The 23,539-nt window shown below is 30.1% G+C and overlaps 1 protein-coding gene across 2 annotated transcripts in view; it reads left to right on the top strand.

The window, feature by feature from the left end:
* The first annotated feature begins 4,062 nt into the window (after positions 1 to 4,062).
* The window catches only part of LOC109595403 (neurogenic locus Notch protein), a 98,548-nt gene continuing 79,071 nt past the window's right edge, over positions 4,063 to 23,539 (top strand). For both annotated transcript variants that reach the window (XM_049964048.1, XM_049964047.1), the window contains exons 1-2: positions 4,063 to 4,331; positions 16,979 to 17,057. In XM_049964048.1, the coding sequence (XP_049820005.1) occupies positions 4,241 to 4,331; positions 16,979 to 17,057 (170 nt within the window). In that variant the 5' untranslated portion in view covers positions 4,063 to 4,240. The remainder of the gene's footprint in view (positions 4,332 to 16,978; positions 17,058 to 23,539) is intronic.

Raw genomic sequence — 23,539 nt, 5'->3', positions numbered from 1 at the left:
AATGCACATATATTTTACGGTCCTTTATATTAAAAATTATATAACTATACAAGATAAAATAAGTTCAAACAAATACATGTACACAAGTTTATATATGTAAATAACTGGATGAAATGTGAAAATTCGCTACCTTATGTGTTTGTTTATATTTACATTCCTGAGACAATAGAACTGCTCCCACAGATCACAAGTTACATTTTACGTTCATTTACAGTAACATTTGGCAACTTTTAACCAGATACAGTTTAAAGACACGAAATATGTTCCATGGGAACTCTCTTGATTCCTATCTTTATATTAATTTTATTATTATTTTCGTACTGTAATATCACTTTTGCATAAAAACGATAAATTAAAATTTCATGTGATATCACTGCGTTATCCAACTGTCGATTCCCGATTTAATTGTGTCACAACATTAAACTTGTTGGTGATTGCAAGAAAATGATACACATAATTAACAATATGGCTTAATTAAAAAGTGAATGCGAATATTACATATCATTTAATAAAGTATCGCCACAGCGAGATACATATCAATAAAATTAATTGAAAATTTCTTCATCGATATCGCGGAATTTAACGTAATTGAGAATTAATGCAGGGGGTTACGCAAGATATTTTTTCATGCGATATTTACAATAATTTATTTGATGCGTTTAATGCGCCTTGGTGATAACGATTCCGAATGCTATACACATATCATATCCTAATTAATTGGATAAATTATGATTGAATTCGATGACTGGTTGATCGTATGGGTCCAATTATTGGTTTATTTGTAACGTTTACAAATTTTTAAATTATTAAAACACAGAGGGGAATTATTTTTATCATTTGGATTAAATTATTTGATTGTCGAATTTTTTAGGTTCAAATTAGTCATAACCTAACTGAAGTATAGAAAAATAATAAATACCTGACAATTGTATTTTCTTTTTAATTTCCAGTATTCTCCTATTCAAATCAGACAATTTCTCTGACTGAGCGTTAGCGTTCATTACTGGAGTATCTCGCAATTGAACGTGGACAATCTCAATTAATCGTGTTTATCTCGATTCCAATTAGGTTTAATTTTGTTAAATTTCTTCGGATGTCACTGCCACTGTCGACTAATCGATGGTGTTGTATTTATGGACATCTGCATTTCGCCTCGCGAACCGGTGTAAATTTTCATTCAATGCCCATTCACGTACATGTTTTCCTATCGCACGATGTATTTAGTAGGAAACGTGTGCGAATGGTGTATCGATCAAACTACTGGGGGTAAATTCCAGCAAATTTTGAATAGGCTCTTCAGCTTGTCACATCGGACCTGGCAAACGTATATTTTTGCCTCGCTGGTTAAAAGATGCTTTCTTCTGATAATCTGATGAATGCCACATACGTGCCGAACGCATGGTGCTCCCAGTGAACAAGGTATTCATTTGCATAAATAAAGTCATTTTAATTGTCACTAATTAAATATACATTTGGATACTTACGAAATTATTATGAATTGTTTTATGATTTATTGATGTATCCGAACATTTATTAATTTAATTTTTGAATAACAATATATTATTTAATATTTAATTCATTTTGTAAAGATCAATAGTCAAAGCGCCTTTGATTCTCAGGGTTTCCCTGATAATATATGTATGCATATAATCATTTGTTTTCTGGTCGCAAATGTATTTTTTTCCAATATACATTTTCATATTTTACTTTGAATCAAAGTCAATTAAAATTATTAAATCTGAAAAACATGTCTTAAGAATTTTCGACTGCAATAATGACAGACGTAAGTATTTATTACAGTAATCTGACTTTAATTAGTGGTATCCTCGTCAAAGGAGATTTGTTATATTTTTATTAAGTATTTATATACACAGATTTTTGAACAGTAATCTTCTTACATACACGTGCTGAATTTTTGTCTGATAATTTTTAATATATTCTATACATATTAATTTTATTAAAAAAAGAAAGAATAATAAAAATGATCATTGTATTTCATTGTGTTTATTTACAGTAAAATTTATTAATAAAGTACACAGATATTACTTATGGTTATAAATTTGTCTGAATGGATGTAATTACATAATTTTTTTAGTAATACGGTTATGGAAAATTGATTTTTTAGAAAAATAAAAAAAAATGTTTGTTTAGAAAGTAGAACCTTATTTTCAGAAAAGGGTTGTTTGAGAACGTAAAACTAAAAAAGTATTTAATTCAAAAAAAAATTGTCAAAAACAATTTTGTGCAATGATTTTTTATGTTTAATTACATATCTTCTCTATTTATAACTAAATTATAAAAGCAGTTCGGAATTTGTACAGTAATTTTCCGGATTTCTTCATAAAATCATTTAAAAGTACAGATGCAACACTATAACAGCATTTTTTAAAATATGCTATCTGGGATTATTGTCGGCTTAAATATTTAAATTAATTTTTATAACTTTTTTAAAAGTTATGAAAGAAAAGTGTGGGGTAAAATTATAATTAAATTAAATTACTTTTTTTAAATTTGATTTTGTTCAGTTATTTTTAATGTCGTTTTTCCCAGCTCTTGGCACTTTTAGGATTTTCTTCTTTTATTACACAATCTTCATAATTTCATAGTTTATAGTAAATCTAAAAAATATGTTTTAAGAATTTTCGACTGCAATAATAACAAACGTAAGTCTTCATTACAGTAATCTGACTTTAATTAGTGGTATCCTTCGTCAAAGGACATTTGTTTCTTACATGTACTTGTTATATTTTTATTAAGTATTCATATACATGGATATATTGAACAGTAATCTACTTAATTTAAAACATACACGTGCTGAATTTTTGTATGATAATTTTTAATATATTCTATATTACCTGAATGGAAGTAATTACAAAATTTTTTTTTATTAAAATAGTTATTGAAAATTGATTTTTTAGAAAAATAAAAAAAAAATGTTCAGAGAGTAGAACCTTACTTTCAGAAAGGGGTTACTTGAGAACGTTGCTAAACCTAAAAATGTATTTATTTTAAAATATTTTTATAAACTGTCAAACAAAAATTGAGATATAGTTTTTTATGTTTAATTACATGTCTAATCTATTTATAACTAAATTATAAAAACAGTTCGCAATTTGAATAGTAATTTTCTTGATTATTTCCTAAAATAATTTAAAAGTACGAACTGCAGATGTAACACTATAACAGCATTTTTTTAAATTTGCTATCTGGTATTAAAATAGCCATAAAAAAATAAATTATACAGAGTATTGTCAGCTTAAATATTTAAATTAAATTTTATAACTTTTTTAAAAGCCATGAAAGAAAAGTGTGGGGTGAAATTATAAATAAATTAAATTATTTTTTTTAAATATGATTTTGTTCAGTTATTTTTAATGTCATTTTTATTCCAGCCCTTGGCACTTTGTATTTTAGGATTTTCTTCTTTTATTACACAATCTTCATATTTTTATAGTTTTGCTAAAAAATTATATTTTTATGTCTTTGTAATTATCGCCAAACCTAAATTTATTTGAAAATAAACATTACTTGTAATAAAATATTCTTCGTCACCACCACACTCAAAATCGTAAAATCAAAACGACATGAAAGGTGCTTGAACTAAAACTTTTAACGCTGAGTGACATAAATACGAGAAATGCGCTCCATCTGATCTAAAAAGCACTATGTATTCATAGACTTTTTAGCTAACGTAAATAAAACTCAAAATATTGCCACTAGCTGAATACGTTCGGTGGTGGGGCAGGTCGAATGTGATTGGTCGCTCCGAAAGCACCGGTGTAAGCACATTCCAACATGGTACACCGAAAAGTAGTTCCGAACATTTTCTCACGCGGATTTTCAAACGTTCTGCGGGTTTACAGACAATTTTCTGACTCAAATATCATTAACGACGCGTTAATCTATTAATTTATCGTAATTTTTTGGTGGACAAACGCAATTGTAACGCGAGAAACAACAAGTAGTTGAGAGAGTATGCGCGTAGGAATATACAGATAGTCCGGTTGCCATCTTTGAGCGTCTTAACTAAACCCCCCTCGGCAGAATCGAGTGCGCCGTGATCCGTAATGTTTGTCTGTGCGCGGATGTAACGTTCAAAGTGTTATTTATCAATTAAAAACTGGGAAAAAGTGCAGGAACCAGATTAAAATGTGTCTAACTTAGTTTGTGCAATCCGATTTTGTATGTGTTAGGTGTACTAAAAGTGTTATGTGCGCCCCATGAGGGAAGTTAAACTAAAATGTGGATTACTAGCAATAAGAGGGATTATAATATTTGGATTATAGCATCGTCCACACTCGTACTTCTCTCTTTGGTGCACACGGCAACAGGTACGATTACATTTAAATAATTTAATTAACGTTCAATTGCGCCAAACAAGTCCAACCGCCAACATGTGTCAGTTAATTCCCGTAGATTGTTCGCAACAGCCACTTCGGTGTCAGTCGGTTCGTTAAAAAATGCAAGTGCCAGTAAGAAAACTCAAATCGAAACTAACGAAATAGGCGCAATTTTCGTTGAACGCAAAACACGAAACCGATGAATAGTGCCAATGTCACGGCGGATGAGTTTTGCCTCGAGGGTTGTTTTGTCCCGGTCCACCTTTACCTTTCCCCGTAAAGGTGGTGCACAACTACTGTCGGTCCTGCAAACGTTGCGTTCCTTGTGCCACAGATGTTACGAGAAATTTTTGATATGGAACGAATGTAAATAAACCGAGTACCTGTATTGGAAGAGTTCGTTTCTTGATCAATCGTCGATGTTTCCGGTCGCGCGCTGCAATTATTTAATTGTCTCCCGATTTGCGAAACGAAAATTGCATTGGTAACGATAAATTTGTTGTCTGATTATACGTGTTGTTTGATTTGAATTTATATTGGAAATATTGTTGACATGAAGATTACAATCTAACAAACAGGATATTGATCATTGTTTACTTTCTTGAACGGAATAATATTAATAACATAATGTTTATGGTGCGAATACTACTTATATAATTAAATCAAATATTATGTTGATTTTTCTAATTTCAAGTTAAATTTTCTAACTTGTAACAATAATCATAATTTACAAATTTCTAAACATATATAATCATTCTTATTATATTATTATAAAATTATATTTAAATATATTTTCTATAAATTCATTCTGTCGACTTCAATTCAATTTATTGATTGAAACCATTGAAAAATCATATGTAAAAATCAATTACATACTGGGGATTTACTTTCAAAAAAAGGTTGCTTGAGAACATAAAACTAAAAATGTATTTCTTTCAAAATAACTTAACAATAATCAAAATTTACAAATTTCTGAACAAATAATCTTCTCATTCTATTATCATAAAATTATATTTAAATATATTTTCTATAAATTTATTATATACATTCAATTTATTGATTGAAACTATTGAAAAACCATATGTAAAAATTCAGCTACTTACTAGGGACTTGCCTATATATATATATTTTGACCATTTTTGAAATTTATACGAAATTTGTCATTTGAAGTTTAAAAAAAATGATATAACTTTTATGTTTCTGTTATTTTTTTTGACAGGATAATAATGTTATTTGCAATTTTCTTATTTCAGATAATTAGATTTGCGTTTAAAATGTAAAGCAAAAATATGAAATATATTAAATTATGTCTTAGTAAAATGTATTGATATGGAAAATTAAACATTTTTTTATGACTGTGTTAAATCTGCGTTTATTAACCACTGATAATTTATAATCACGGTTGAAAACCAACAATATTAGTTATCTAATAATTTATCAGAGTTATATAAATATAACTATAGTATTTATATATTTATAGTTATATTCTAGACTTGAATTATATTTTTGTGCAGTTTTCCGGCATTTTAAAAAGTGTATTACTAAATTATCTCAATATTTTTTTCTATTAAATAATAATAGAGTAACTAATAATTTATTTTATTTTTTATATTCATACACACTAACGCAAAAATTGTGATTTTAAACAAATTGTCGATGGTTTAGATAACAATACTTCTGTTAAATATCATCATATAAATTTATGAAATTGTTTTTCATTTTTCAGAGTCGTTAAAATTGAATGAATATATGAAAATTTATCAGAAATATTTTAGTTCAAAATAATTTAATATATTTCAAATTATATGTTGATATTTTCCTACATTTTTAAGGTAAATTCATTCAACTATAATTGTTATTTAAAATAAAAAATGTACACTTGTCTTGAAGTATTAAGAGGTTATATTTTTGATGGTAAGATATATTAAATTTCAAACTAAAAAATTGATAGAAACAAATAATATGAATATTACGAGAAATTAATTGTAATGATTTTAGTATAACATTCCAACATTGTTGAAAAATAAATTCATAAGAATATAATTTTTAATTTTTTTACAATTTTGAATATGCATACTAATGATATTTGGTATATAACCATTTCAGGCGGTGCTTAATTCAGAGGTCAAGTTGCATTTGCTATAAAAAATTTGTTAGTATCATTTTTCCAATTTTCATGTCTGAAAAATTACTTTGACCGAAAATGTCTATAAGTATATATTTTCATGTTTCACAATTGAAAAAAAAAAAATAAAATTTGTAAAAATCGGACGAAAAATACGAATTTATGAGGATGCTTGCTTTCAAATGGGCCACACTGTATATATTTTGTGCTTATTTACAAATAGATGAGTTTATCGTCGTTTATATAACCATATTTAAATATTGTTATTGATTATTTATAAAATAGAACATCTAATATTAAATTTTTGACACTTTCTTGTGGGTTTTTCCAGTAATAAAATATTGACCTCTCATAATTCTTCCATTGTGTCAAATATTGCATGCAATAATCCTTTGTGTAAGTTTTACCTGAGCAGGTGCCAATTCTTCATGACACTCGGAGAAAATATATTTTCAAGTAACTTAAAACATACACCTAATTTATTTGTACGTGTAACTTCATCGTCCAAAAAATTGTTGATAGAGGTAAAATTGGCAACTGAGAACGTTTAATGTCAAGTATGCGAAATGAATCATCGTAGAACGTTCCCGCATCAAAACTCTTTCGCCAGAGCTACGTAACAAAAAAACCTGTTTAGCTTACTATTGTTTTTTGACATATCCGAATTCTATTTCATGTCGAAGAATTTTAACGGTGGACAAAAATGTTTCGACGGTCTTTTCATTGTCCGAACCGGTCAACCTTTCTCTTGCATGCGTACCGCAACCTACTGAAACAAAAAAAAAATGTTCTGCGTCCACATTTATTAACATAGTAAAATGAAGAAAATAGTAAAAAAGTCGGATTGTGAAAATCTTGCTGGAACGGAACTAATTCGATAATGTCTAATGGTTGGCAATTAGCCGGGGCTTAGAAGATGCCCCGATGATGTGCACGGCTAAGTGTAACGAACAGGTTTCGATGTGTATGTTTTTATTTCCGCGCCGCAGTGTGTGAAATACGCCGAAAGACCCACCTAATGATTGGTGAGAACGGATACTAATTATGTTCGCGTCCAATAATCTTCGTTCGCGAGGCGGAGTGACATCCATGAGACTATTTTGTTTCGTCCAGTTGAAATCTTTAATTTAATGCTACGAGTAATACACAAATTGTTAAAGGATTGCTGGAAGAACTAACTAACAATTTTGTGGTAACTTTCATTAGGTTTAACAATTTATAAATAATATTTGTTTACAAACTTATACAAGTTTTATTCTAAAATAACATAACCTAAAAATCAACACACTGGAAAAAAATTATGCATGTAATACCTACACAAATTGCTTCCAATAAATTGTGGAATATGTTGGTGTGTGAAATGGTGATTACATATTGTTCCTTTTTCCTGACACTCTGAAGTATTTTAATGAAAATAAATGAGAGTACAAGTTGTAAATAAACATTTTTCTTGATTAGACCATTCCAGTAAATTATATGCTGTTGTTTTATCTAACTGTATGCATTTTCCAATTTTGGGGCCTTCAATTTATTACTAAGGGTAATAAAGAAATTGATTAATGAATTACTGGAAGATATTTTTTAACGACATTCTGATAACTTGATACTACCAACAACTAAACAAGGTTTGTTTACAACGGTTGCCTATACTAAAATAACCTAACCTAAAAGTTATCATGTTCGCCACACTGAAAAACGGTTAATATAGAAATTGTACCCAATAAATTTTGGAACCATACCATGATCTATCGTCTTCTGAAGTTTTTAATTGGAATAAATGAGAGTACAAGATGTAAGTAAACATGATTTTCATTTGAATAACTCCCTGGGTAATAAGGCACACGAAATTTCGAAATACAAACTTTACATTAATAATGTCAGTTTGTTTGATAGTTTTAATTTAAGATAAACCTAACACCATAATGTAGGTGTGATTAAGCAATTGAAACGACGAGTATCGGTGTTTCTCTACAAAGAGAAATAAATTACAATTTTGTGATGTCATTCTTTTTGTATAATTAATTCTGGGATTCAGGGATTCTTGTCTCAACTGTTTGAGTGATTACGTTCCTAGCTGTGTTATGTTTTGACGTATAGGAAATAGAAAGCCACTAGTTCCCACAAGATGATATCAATAACAGTTAACCATTTGTCAATGGCTTAATTATTTTTTTCGAACAGTCCAATTTTCGGGTTAATGCTCTTATTCTATGGGTTTTATTGCCGAGCAATTAGTAAATACTAATCAGAAAAGTTCCAGATTAGAGATAAATTACTTAAATGGTGGCCAATCAACGACTTTACTGTGAAACCAACAAATAACCACCGAGTCATGATGTCCGGGAGGCAAAAAATTGTACAAAATCCGTCAGACTTAACCAGATCAGTTATTTATATTAGTTCGCTGGCTTATTAGGTAATTATTATATGTCCATTAATAAATGAATAGTAATTATATTCTCAAGAGTCGCCATTAACAATATTTTAGTGAGTGGGAGAGCTACACAGAGTAAAAGTTGTGGGAACTGCGAAATGAATGCGCACCACGGGCAAAAAATTGTATTAATTATCGGATTGCACACGATGTTAATTAACGGTTTATAGAGTTACATTTTATATTGTGTTCTTGGCAATCGACCATCTTTAAATGAGACCCCTTAATTAATGCTTTTTATTGTAAAATAAAGCCACTCTAACACCATATCTCCAGCCTCTTCCGATCCGGAGATTGGGTCTTATTTTCAACAACAAGTGTGTGTGTTCAATTAATTTCAATTACCGTTATTTATCCAGTTCCTCGATTAAAGTGTCGTCTTGACGTTTTTGCACGATTTCCAATCATGTGAATTAAAATGTTCTGCTTTGCAAGGCTCGACCGATTCGTCGGCTTTGGCACTAATTGTCTAAAAATGTCACTGACGCCTTCCTGCCAGCAGGAAAAATTCACCCAGATGTGTCGTTTTTTAATCATATACTTGAATAAATTACTGTCGAATGTTTTACTGTTTCTTTTAATTGTTTATGTGAATTGAAATAAAAAGAATATAGAAAATGGAGATTAAATAATTTGTATAATTTATAATATTCATCGGTGCAGTCCTATTTTTTTAGTGATCGACACGTTCTTTGTTCTCGTTTCTCGAAATTGATATTCGTTTTAGCGGCGCACATAATTAACACCCAACACTAAATATCAGTTGTTGGCTTGAATGACCGTTGATCTGTATTTCGTATCTGCGGAGAAAGCCTGAGAAGAATTCCCGGCTCGCCTAACGACGTTTACCTTTTTTTATTTTAAACGAAGTGCTGACGGCCGCGGCCGCAAAAGTTTTCAATCATAAATTCTGATTTCCTTACTGGCGAAGATTATAAACACTCACCGGTTATCGGGCGCGCAACCGAAACTTTATTGCGATATTAAAACGCATGCAACACGGCTGCATTTATGTGGTAATTAAGTTTATTATCGACCATTTATCAGCCACTCGGTTAACTGATTAGGATTCCGGCAATATTTTGTAAATTATTGATCGTTTATAAGGGAACTGTTAGCCTTGAACCGACTTTATCACTGGAATAAGTCGTGATCTCTGTGGTTTACTGTTTTGAGCAGGTTTTATTTTGTTTTTAATTGATTTGCAATATTCTTAAGTTCTTGGTTGCACCATACGGTGCTTAGAGAATTGTTTCAGATGTTGGACAAAATAAATAATCAAATTAAATAAATTAAAAGGAAATATTTTTCTGACAAGTCGGTAATATAACACATTGATATTTCTTTTCTTATCAAAGATTCAGTCAAAAATTTGAAAAAAGTTTAACATTTTGATTCCATACTAGACACTGTAAAAGTACAAAATTTAAAAATATGGAAGATAGAGTAGGAATATTTTTATACAAAATTTAACGATTTTCGTTGAACCAAACTTGAGTTATTGAGTTTTATTTTTCTCAAAGTTTAACATGTTATTTTCATATTTTGGGAGACTTAGCAAAAAAAATGTAATAAAGATATAACAATTGTTCCATATAAAATAATCTAAATTTTGAATTGATTAGTTTGAAAGAAAAATGTTTTTTCTGAGAAGTTTTCAAATTATCGTCTCTAGTGGCTGAAGTAAAATAAGTACAAAAGTGTAAAATGTGGAAGATCGAGTAGGAAAAACAATAGTTTTTTGATACAAAATTTAACGATTTTGTTTGAGCTAAACTTGAGTTACCAAGCTTTATTTCTCTCAAAGATTAACATGTTATTTTTATATTATTTGGAGAAACACTGTAAAAAGATTTTAATAAAGATATAAGAATTGTTCCAATTATTAAAAAATCAAAATTTTAAATTTTGAAAGAAAAATGGTTTTTCTGAGAGGTCAATGGAGTCAAATATTAAAATAAATATTTTGTAAAATTTGGAAGGTAGAACTCAAAAAGAAACTATTTTTTAATCAAACTGGAGTTACCGTTACAAATAAAAATTTAAAAATATATTTCAGTGTTCAAATTACTGTCTCTAACACTCTAAGTTTAACTTGTTATTTCCATATTATTTTAAGAGATACTGTAACAAGTTTTTAATAAAAAGATAACAAATGTTCCCTAATATGATAAATAATCAAAATTTTTAACCTTATATCTTGATATCTTTTTCCTTAACATTTTTCTTAAAATATGAAAAATTAATGAATTTTATTTAAATTTCGTTGTTATATCTTCTCCCACAATTTATAACGTGACTGCTAAAACTAGTAAAAACATTTATTTACTTAATGAAAAATCCTTTTTATATTTATACAAATTCACCATCTATTTACATTCCCATGCACTTCGGGAAGACGCCATGATTTCGATAAGAAATAAAAAAGAGCGTAAATAGTTTTCTATCTTGTCATAAGTGGAGCAGCAGTACATGAAACGTTTTCTTAAAAATACAATCCCTAGATGTGTACGCACTCGGTACTGGCAGGTGTTAAAGAAAACTCGTTTCAAAACAAAACGATCACGATCGTACGTGTACCAAGGATGTTTTCATTTCGCTCTCTTCCATGCACGCACGATTTTTTACTTTTCGAAAATATCTCCATCCAGCTCACAGTTTTTGTACGTAGTCGCTCGTACAATTATTTGCCGCAAAATTTAAATTCAACCGGCATTTTAAACATGTTGTATATACTTGAGAAGTAACGGAAATCTATCAGACTAAACACTATTGTAATACAACTTGGTTGCTGCGTGTTGGAATTGAATATATATATTGTGTTTGTAAAAATGTCACGTAGCGAAGCAGTATTTGAACTGTACGACACTGGCGCACAATCACCGATTTATGCGTTGCCCTTTTGGTCAACATTCTCGGCAGCACACCGCAAACGTAATGCCACCGGTTACGCTTTGATGGGCGCCATCCAAAAGATGCACAGCATCCTCTTATCACGACCAAAATACATTCTGCACGCGTTAAAATGATCGATCCAACCCGATCGCGGTTTAACGTTTCTGAGAAACCAGTATCGAATATTTATGCAAACAATTTACGCAGTTTTATCTGTGCAAACAACACGGCATACAATTGCCCTTATTATATGCCTCAAGACGATAAGACCAACCGAAAAAAATGATATTGTCGCGGTACACATCGGCGAAACGTCCTAGATTATTTGTTGTTGTTCGAAACGGCCATAGATTTTTGACCTGCGAGTGGCGGAGCAGCTGCACGTGTGTGTAAGTGACGTCACGCACCAGACCCCAACGCCGTAGAACCACCCCTCGGCTCTAACGGTCCCGCGTTCTGACAGGTGGTGCGCATTGGACGAAATTTTATCTCGATGCTAGACGATGCACTAACGAAATTATACGTTTGAAATGTGAAGAATATTTATTTAATTCTTGTACTTAAAATGCATTTAGAAGTGAAGAGAAGTAAAATCAATAAAATGTTCTGTTATTTTTTGTCAATTTAACATAATTGTATAGTTAAGTTAGATTATTCTTATTATCTAATTTAAACAGTATAACAAACTTTGCAATTATTTATTAGAATTTTAAAATCTATAACAAAATTCTATAATATAAACAGTAAATTTAGAAATTTCTTATAGAATATGTTATATAATATATTTTTCTCAATATAATAAAATAATTTATATAAGTTGAAAACAGTTTATTCTAGATCTAAATTTTGAAAATACTTTTTTATATTTGTCCATTTTCCTTAATGTAATAAATTTTATAAGTTATGATAAAATTATATAATTGAAGCAATAGACTTTGAAAATATTTTGTTTGTTATATTTGTTCATTTTCCTCAATGTCATAAATTTTATCAGTTGAAAAACAGATTATTCTACTTTTATAGTTACACACTTGAAAACGGTTATTTTTTTATTTTTTGAACAGTGTATTTTGAAAATACTATTTAATATAATAAATTGTTTAAGTTTAAAAAAAAAACTATATTCTATTTCTATGGTCACAAACATTACAACATAATTTAATTTATGATAAAAATTATATAATATAAACAGTAAATTTTGAAAATATTTTCTTATAGAATATGTTCATTTATCTCAATATAATAAATAATTTGTATAAGTTGAAAATAGATTATTCTAGATCTACGTTACCACAGTTTTTATTTAAATTTTAACAATTTATGATAAAATTATATAATTGCAGCAGTAAATTTTGAAAATACTTTTTTATATTTGTTATATTAATAACAGAACAGTATAAATTTTATCAGTTAAAAAACAGATTATTCTACTTTTATAGTTACACACTTGAAAAGGGTTATTATTTTATTTTTATTTTTTGAACAGTATATTTTAAAAATACTATTTAATATAATAAATTGTGTAGTTGAAAAAAAAACTATATTCTATTTCTATTGTCACAAACGTTGTAACAGTTATTATTTAAATTTTAACAATTTATGATAAACATTATGTAATTTTGAAAATACCTGTTTATAAAATATATTCTTCATTTTCCTCACTATATTATAATAATTTGTATAAGTTGAAAACAGATTATTCTAAACCTATGACACCTCAGTTATTATTTAGATTAGTTATTATTTAACAATTTATTTAAAAAATTATGTAATATAAACAGTAAATTTTGAAAATACTTTGTTATTCTCTTTGTTCATTTTCTCAATTTAATATAATAAATTGATTGTATAAGTTGAAAGACGATTACTCTAGTTCTATTATCACAGACAACAGATTTTATTCAAATTTATCATGATTATATATAATTTAAAGGGTAATTTTGAAAATGTTTCTTTCTTTTATTGGTGGAAAAACAGATTGTATTTGTAAATTATTTTCATTCATCATTTTAATATGCATTTTGTAAATTGAAATAGAGATTTTCTTAGTCCTATTGTTTTGTCATAAACTTTACAGCATTTCTATTTTAACGATTTGAGACAAAAGTTTTTCATTAAAGTCAAATCGAAGAGGTTGAATTAATATTTTTTTCATAAATATTATTTGTTCATTGTTTTTATGGCGTTTAAATGTATTACATAATAATAAAAAAACCTTTTAAGTGATTTTCCAAGCTTAAAAACTGTAAAGTAAATACAATTCAAGAAAAATGCAGAGAATGATTGAAATCAATTTCATACTTATTACACAGTGTGACTGATTGTCTTTCTATGAAATTGCATTGGACAAATATAGAAATGGCTAATTACAGTTAAACAATTATGTTTTGCTTTGGTGATGGAACAACATTGTAATCAAGCAATTTAACTACTATATGAAAATTTTATGTGTTTAAGTAAATAAGATATTTTCAATGGTGTTTATTATTTTACGATTTCCTTATCATTTTCTAGATAAATGTGGGAGAGGATTTGTTTAGACAGTAACACACGTCAATCCTAATAGTCTTTGGTAACAGTTAGTTCCGTCGGACGGAGGAAAACGCACCATAAATTACAATTATTAAATTTTGTTGACCACGGGGAATGGAATTAACCAATTAGGACAGTTTCCGTTACGAGAACTTCGAGAACAAGTTATTCAGGGGGCTTTTTTCGTTCGTTGGAATAACAGAACCTATAACAACATTAATTGCAGTAGTCATAATTAGCAGTTAATACATGCACACACATATGTTGTGTGTGTGAATTGTGAATTTTATTGTCCCCCTCACTGCTCTACCTTTTCACACTTAAATCTGTTGCTGTTCCCGACCGAAATAACCTGGATACGCCAGTACGAAAGTGAAAAATCTCTAATTCGGGATAGGTGCGATGCCCGGCAACGTGCCACGTTATTGTGGCATCGGCATCTCGCAAAACGTTTTAATGAATCCATCCGGGATGTGATAAGTCGCAGTCCCCGTTACAGGACACTGCGGCGTGTGCTTTTGCTCTCTTTGCGCTATCCGCTCCATCAAGTTCGTACGTTACGTAGTTTATTGGTTAGATCGATATTCATAATTAACGGTATTCGTTGAGGGAAAAATGTTAACAAGATATGGCCGCTGGTTTTTACAAGCACCACTCCGTGTGTACTAATTAAATCGGTCGATAAGGAATTGCATTCCGATGATGCAGTTGATTTAAATGGTGGGTCAGGTATTTTGCATCGTATTAGTTCATTCTTCAATAAACTATTTGGTTTATTTGAGCTTAATCTTCGGTTTATCGTTAAATGTCTATTACGTTATATATATTTTAGTACTGTTATGATGCCATTTTTCAGCTAGACCGGAAAATGGTCGTTTTATAGGTATTTAATGAAATGCTTTAATCAGATTGTTCATATATAAGACATTTTGATCTTTTTTAGAATCTTTTACATCGAATTGCTCTCTTTTTTGTGCCTTATTTATTCTATTTTATAAAACTAAAACAATTTTCTACCATGAAATGATTAAAAGACAAAACGTATATAATAATAATAGCTTTTTATGTCATTATTTGTATTTTAACTATTTAAGATAAGAGTTAATAAATTTTGGAAATGTTTAATTGTTTTTTATGTTTATTTTAAATTCCATATATTCAATTGTACAAGTTGAAAAACAGATTTTTCTGGTTTTATTGTTCTGTGTCTTAAAATTTAATACATTATTTGTATTCTAATGATTTATGAAGAATAAATTTTGAAAATGTGACTTTGTTGTATGTTATTTTTTGTCAATTAAGTCTTAAGCTATATGACATTATTTGTATTCGAACAATTTAAGATAAAAGTTATATAATTTCAAAAATAAGTTTTGAAAATATTTATTTTTGTTAATTTAATATAGTCACAAAATACGATATTTCTAATTACTTCTGTTCAATATTCAAATTTTTCATTTGAATTTGGAAAAGGTCTATTAATATGTTATAAAACCAATTTTCTGCCGGAAAATGATCATTTTAAGGGTATTTAACGAAATGATTACTAAATTATTTTTTCATTGTTCAACTTCTTTTCATTTTCGACTCATTTTACACTAATTTGTATTGTTTTCTTTGTCGATTATTTGATTTAATATAACAAAAAGAATTTCCAATATGATGGGATTCAATCACCGTGTTTAGAGGCAACTAATTGATCGATTGGCCATGTTTCAATCTCGATAAATTGGAGTTTGTATCCAGTAGGTAGTAGATGGTTCACTTAACTCGGTGTCACTTAATGCCTTAATTATGTAAGGGAATTGAATGTTAAGGACGCATTGAACATACAGAGTAAATTGGCCGAAATTACAGTAGTGGGCAGGCTAACAACTAGTTACGGTTTGTGAGTGTAATTTATAACTATGAAATATATATTTTCATTTTGCCTGCCGTTTTATTGCTTATTTATTTTTGTGATTCGTTAATTTCATTTTCTCGAGTCCAATTTAAAATTGCTTGTTTTATTAGCCAATTATTGTCTTCGAGATTTTTGAATAAGTTAACCATTTTCGTTGTTTAAATGTAAAGTTATTCCATAAGAACCGAATAAACTATGCAAATTGATTGTTTCTTTGCTGCAGACAACTTTATTGCCTTGTATGTGGCGCGTTGTTGTGTTAAGGAAAATGAAAATTTTACATAATTTGCATTATGGCCTGTGACAAACCGACTTGCCATTTTTTAAATTACCACTCACCTATTCAGTGACTCGTTTATATTTCGATCTGCACATTATTTACTTGTTAAATGCAACGAAATATGTTTCTTCATTTTAATTTTGTTGTTACTATTTTTCTACACGCCGATCACCGTTGAAAAATTAATTATAGCCGTTGAAATCGTTCAATTATCATAAATCTCTAAAACTTGAAAAAAATTATGGGCCATCAAGTAACCGATTTAGCTAAGAAAAGTTAAGATTTATCGATACCTCTTAATGAAAGACAACCATTAAAAACCTATATAATTTAATAACGTACACTTCCCATAAATTAAGACGCCGTTCGATCGAAACGATCTAGTTTAAATTAATTACTTTCAATATTTCTTCTATTTTTTAGTTGAACGATTTAAATGCTGTTTAACACATGTTTGTTTTTGTTTTAGGATTTGTATCCTGTTCGCCGAGTCCTTGCAAAAATGGCGGGACGTGCGTTTCGACGCTCAACGGCGGTTATGCCTGCAAGTAAGTACACATTTTTTTTATTTAAGGCCGCCCTCCTTTGCATTTATAACGGTTGCGCCATTGAATTTAAAAGTAAAGACTTCTGTCGCTCCTTTATATGCACCCCACTAAGTATTTAGTATTTAAATTAATCCATTAGACATTCGACGAGTGGGCAACAACTTTTGCTTAAAATTTTATCAGATGCGATTAAATGTGTAACATTACGAATTATCCAGACAGGATTTCGGGTGGTTTTGTCAAGGGTATCGGATTCGTAGACAATATTGTTCATTATCGGGCGTATCGTTTTAATTATTCCATTCAATGTCGCCCTTCAGTTTCGTTTTCATCCGCACTTGTCCTGTAAAAAAGCCCATAAACGAGCTGAATCGCGTGGGGGATTAGACTCACGGAATCGACAGCATATGTCTGCGGAACAATAGAGTAGGTTGTTTGTATATTGTTCGTTATTTTTTTAGAGCGGGGTGGAGCTTTTTGAACACATGTCCCAAGTTTATATGTTTACTGTCGAGTATTAAGATAAGCATGTGGAGGCGGTGTACAACAAATATGTTTTAGTGGTTTTTTGAGATTATTAAATAGGACATTATTTACACACCAATAAATATTTGGGGCTTTTAACATACAACGGTTTTTTACACGTTTAAATTCAATGAATCTTTGATACTTGCAATATGATATAAATTGGGATTCACAGATAATAATTTTGATATTTAATTTTAAAATTTCATGGTAATTCTAGATTGACATTTTTTTGAATATTTTAAGCATTTATATTCTTTTAAAATTTATCAGAAAAACTCAAAAAATAATTTATTATTAAAAATTTATGAGATTAAATGTAAAATTAGGCAATGTGACCTTAAAATATTGTGAAAAGTTTGAAGAATATTGTCACATGCTAAATTATACTGTAACATATTTTCATAAATAAATTTATTCATCATAAATAAATAGTAGTTTACATTAAAAATGGGAATTTAAAAATATTTGGAGAACATCCTCATATTCAAAATTTTACTGGCGTATTTTTTTCAGAAACAAATGTATTCAATATAAAAAATTATATATATATATATATATATATATATATATATATATATATATATATATATATATATATAAAATTAGAATTAAAATTATTATTATTATTAAAAAACAACATACACTAGATGTAAAATTAAAAAATATGGTCTTAAAATAAATTTAACGATATGTAGATCATTTCATCGTTTTCACGAATAAATTTATTTATCTTAAAGGAATAGTAGTTTATTAAAAAAGCTGTTGTCAAATAATTTGTGATTAAAAAACCACATAAATTAAATGTGAAACTAAATTTATGAGAAAATCATGAGAAATAGGTGAAAAAAATAATTCATTCATTGTATGGGTACAAATTTTTCATAGTAATTATACAAAAAAAAACTCTTAATGACGTGTATAAATTTCTTATTAATGAAAAAGCTTGATGAACACGTTGTGCTATTCATTAAAATATCTTTTAATTCGTTATAATTAATTGCTAGGTATGTTTATTGATTTATTCTCCCAATTATTTAATAAGATTTTGTTGATTTTTTATAGTCTTCAGTAATTTGGAAAAAAATAAAAATTGAATTGTTAGAATCCTCCTTTAAATCCAGTATTAAAAATAATCATCGACGTAATTAATTAAAGCGTCCTACATCCTAGCTTTTCAATAAAACATGCATCGTGCCTCATATTTTACAAATTCGGGTCAGACCATCATTTAACTTGCATTTCAGTTCATAAATCATAAAGCTGATGGGAGAAAAAGTGAATCTTAATCGGCATTTTTTTCATTCCCATATAATTATCTGTAAATATTGAAAGTCTTCAAAAAGTAATACTTATATCCTGCCAATTACATTAATAAAACCACACTTTTAGATAATTATATGTTTGTTTATATTCGAATAGAAGCTTTACTAATTGAAAGTTGTATTTTGTTTTTTTCGTACGCATAGATCATGTCTAATTTGATTTAATTAAACCAGTCCGATAAATTGTTCTAAATTACAAAACGATTAGTGTCGAATTTAGTTTATACGATTGAGTAACGTCTTAAGCACCTAATCAGCCAGGACGACAATAAAATTCAAGTACAACGCAACCGTCCAAAAAGTCCGGTTTTGACGGAAAGTCGGTCTCGAGCCCCAAAAAACGTCCCGAACCAATAAAACAGACGAATGTCGGACGACGACTCGTGGCGTACGTTCGTCGAACCGGCAACACGGCACCCGGGCCGCAGTTGTCTTGGAAAGTGGACTACGGTTCAGACGACGACGACGACGATCTTCGTGGTGTTGTTCTCGGTCCTCTCAGTCGCACACCTTGGGACCGGGCACAGGCGGAAATACATTAGAGCGAGACCGAGCGACCGAAACGACCGAGACGGAGGCATTATGTACCTGTTCCCACGAGTCAAAGCAACTGCCCGGAGTATGCACAGGGTTCACTCGGAGCCACGCAATGTCTTCATAAGGCACTGGCCATATGCACACACACACTCAGGGACGCGCTGCCACGAATTTCGTGGTTATGCGTTTTGCGTGGGCCGGCCCGGATCGTGGACCAGTCGACGGTGTCGGTGCCAAGTCTGCGGACAAGTGGACGAGGTGAAAAGGCCACTTTGCACCTGTTTGATAAGGCCGATCTAGCTGAGGATTGGAATGATATGCCAGTGGCATAGTAAATTACAGGAAGCCGAGAACGATGGATCGTCTACTGCCACCATCTCCATTAAAGTCATTTTGTTAATCTAAATTGAAACTGGCAACTACACGTGTTGATTTACATTATTTTAATTGCCGATTCTTTGATAAAAGACAACAATGAAATGGAAAGGACCAGTCATTGTTTGAAGAGTTTCATTCAAAACCAGACATTAGCAACGAAGTACTTTCTATAAATAATTTTACTTGATAAAATAATGTTCCATATAAAAAATTCCAATATTAATGCTAATAACAAGAAACAACGACCTCAAAAACAAAACAATTAACAATCAAAATAAAGAATTATCTTCTTTCAAGCAGTCTCACTTTAATTCTAAATTGTTTAGTTCTTCTAGTTTAGTAAAGTTATAAAATAAAGTTTTCTTGTAGAACATTAAAAAAGTTGATGCAGACCGAATATCCTAATAAAATAAAAATGATGTCGAACAAGATTAATAGTTTAACATAAAAACCATGACATGGATATGATTTTTTATTCTATTTCTCGTGGATGATAATTTTAAATCTAGATATGTCAGATTTTGACTGAATTATTGATATTAAAAGAAGAATTAAATACGCTTAATTAATTTTTTAAAAAATCTGGTATAGGAAATTGATTCAGAATAATTGGATGAGTCTTAATTCGATTTGATTTAAACCAATATTAAATGTAGATATGTTTATGACTTCTATTAGATTAGATGTAGTTGATACATTTTTTAAAATATTCGTTAAAGAGAATACAAATAATATGTTAATAGTTAATCAAATCTACAAAAATTGGATGTGTCTTGATCCGATTCGTTGAAACTAGTATTAAATCTGATATGTCAAAATTTGACTGATATTTACAAGAATATTTAAATAGTATTTATTCATTTTTTAACAAATCTAATAAAAGGAATTACTAAAATCAAGTAATATAGATTAAGAATTAATTCGATCCTATTCAATTCGTTAAATCTAATTTTAAATTTTAATTCATTGAATTATTGATATCTACAAAAATTTTTAAATGTTGTTGATTCATTTTTTAACAAATATTATAAAGGAGGTATATTATTTAGTCATTAATAAATCTTATAAATAATTTTGTTTGTGATTGAACGCTTCTCAAATAATAGAAATAACAGATAGTGTCTGTGTACACAATCACCTCCATTAAGGCAATTGATTAATCTAAATTGAAACACGTGTCAAATTACATTATTTTAATTGATGTTTTTTGATACAACACAACGAAACAAAAGAGATCAGTCATTGTCTAATTTAGTGGCGTTAAAAGTTCTTTGCTCCTATTTTATTTGTCTGAAAACCACACATGCGAATCTTCCTCATACCACATGGTGTTGATTTCAATTAAATGACACACTGTCAAGCACGTTTATGATTTAGTGTTTATTTTTAACTTGAAAGGGGGTCGTATTCTATGCGAATTTAATCACCTCTTTTGTATCGAAAGGGTTTTCCGCAGGGGTTAAACGCTTCCATCCAATCCCCTGAATAGAAACATGTGCATGCGTAAGTGCTAATGCAACTGCGTATCACTACTCAATGTATATTTTATCATATGGTGCTTTTATGATACATATACATGTGCGTTAGTTTTTCAGTAGGTGCGCACATGCACAACACATCTCATCTTTGGTTATTTTCCTAAACGAAAACGAAATTTTTGTCTATGTTTAAGTGGATACAAAGTATCTTAGATGGAATCCATTCGCACACTAAACCATTTCCTGTTTAATTTTCCTAACACGAAAGCAAATAAGACGAAATGGTCTTACATTAACGGCACAAAGCAAATATCATTTCGCACAGGACATCAAAGAAACATAATAATCGGCTTGGACGTAGTTACGAGTTTTTATTGTTTCGAGCCTAATGTACCCAACAGGTTAATTGATGCCTCGGCAACTAAAAATTAAGTGCATTTCATTTTGTGAGAGGTGTTTGCGGCCTTGTTTCACTGAGAGCGGGGTGTAAAAAGTGGACCTAGCTTGCGGTACAAAAAGCGTTAATTAGCACAGAAGCCAGACCTAAGATTGTATCTTCCGATCTTAGATTTTTCGTAATGTGGGTCGGGAACAATGGATGACAAAAAGTGTTTGAAGTGAGGAGATGGAATCCGGCCGTAATTACCCCAGTTTTTGTCTAACCTTCTTCTTCGAAATTGGTACTCTAACGTTCCAGTACGTATTACCGAATAGAAAACTGGTTTAATGGAAGACTTTTTTGATGGAAGTGATACATGACTCAAAGTGTGTTAAAGGTCTAATTCTCATAATCGTAAAACAATATTTTCGAAATACTATATTAGCATACATTTGTAGTATGTTTTATTGGAATCTCTAGGCGATTTACATTTTAATCTGTGTTTATCAGTATTTTATACAAATGACCCACAATAAAAAGCCCACGCACCAAGACCTGGCGGGTAATTACATGGTAGTCACTAAATCATGCTCTCCAGTTTAAGACTTTTGTAATTTGGGGATTAGAACGGTGTAAATCAAGCCGACGAATAAAATGTGCCTGGAGATCTAAGCTCCACGTGTCTCTTCGCTGAGGTAGAAATATTGATAAATCCCGGCCTCTTAAATGAGGTACCCATCGGATTAAGCTACATGGGATGCTTTTAGTGAAGCCTCCAGGGGATTAAAGATGACGTGCTTAATAAATTTTCTACCAGTTCTTAAATGATTTTTATTAATTTACTCTCTGTACTTAATAGATATTTATTATTTACTGATATTGTAGTTATAAAGTTTGGCAACGGACGCTAAGGGGGCACCAACTAGTTGCCATCCAAGCCGCATAATTTAATCAATTTAGATTGAAATTAAAATTTATTACGTCGACTACCAGAACCCGACTCGTACATTATTTGGGTACGCGGTAATGAAGCCGGGTTTATGTGTGTGCATTCGTACGCCGTAGAAAATAAAAAAAAAGTGGCCATGTGGCGCACAATGCGTCATTGTCCGGACAAAGGGAGCATCGGCAAACAGAAAAACGGAGAGACGTGCCGTGGCAACGCGAGAAAGAAAATGATACGAACGAGGGGGGCGAGTAGGTCCAGGTACCGGGACGTCGGACCAGGTAGCACATTCGTACCAAGTGGTAAATGTTAGGCGCTCATGGCGAGCGAGGAGGTGAAAGGGAGGCAAGAGAGGCGTGCCAGCCATACTCCGAGCACTCGCCTAGAGACCAGATAATAGATAACCCCTTCTGCCCACTCACATGGCATTCGGATGAGACTCGCACACAATCCGACTGGCCGGCCACTTGGGAAACGTTCCAAGTCTCTCTCGCTCTACGTTTTGATCGCAATTATTTCTTATACTATTGTCTCTCGTAATTGAGATTTACTTTCTTGCTTGGCTCGTATTCTACGACTTCAATGGGTTGATGTTAATGTCCACATGATGAAAGCAGTATATTTTTCTCTAAAATAATTGCCTGTTTATTATTTTCTTTTAATTATGAAAACACTTGATTTTTATTGTTATGGTTAATTTATAGTTTCATAAAAAGTACTTCCTCTAAGAACATATATGCTCTTTAGCTGTATTATTATGTAAATGTTATTATTTTTACACAATAGGTATAACATTTAAAAACTAAGAATTTTTGTTAAAAAATGGTTTACTTAAATAAAATAAAAATAATAAAATTGATCTAATTATCCCACTCGGTCGTCCATCTAAGTGGAAAAATATCCAAATTCAAAAT

Source organism: Aethina tumida, chromosome 3 (assembly GCF_024364675.1).
Source record: "Aethina tumida isolate Nest 87 chromosome 3, icAetTumi1.1, whole genome shotgun sequence".
NCBI lineage: Eukaryota > Metazoa > Arthropoda > Insecta > Coleoptera > Nitidulidae > Aethina > Aethina tumida.
This window is presented reverse-complemented; position numbering and strand designations above follow the sequence as displayed.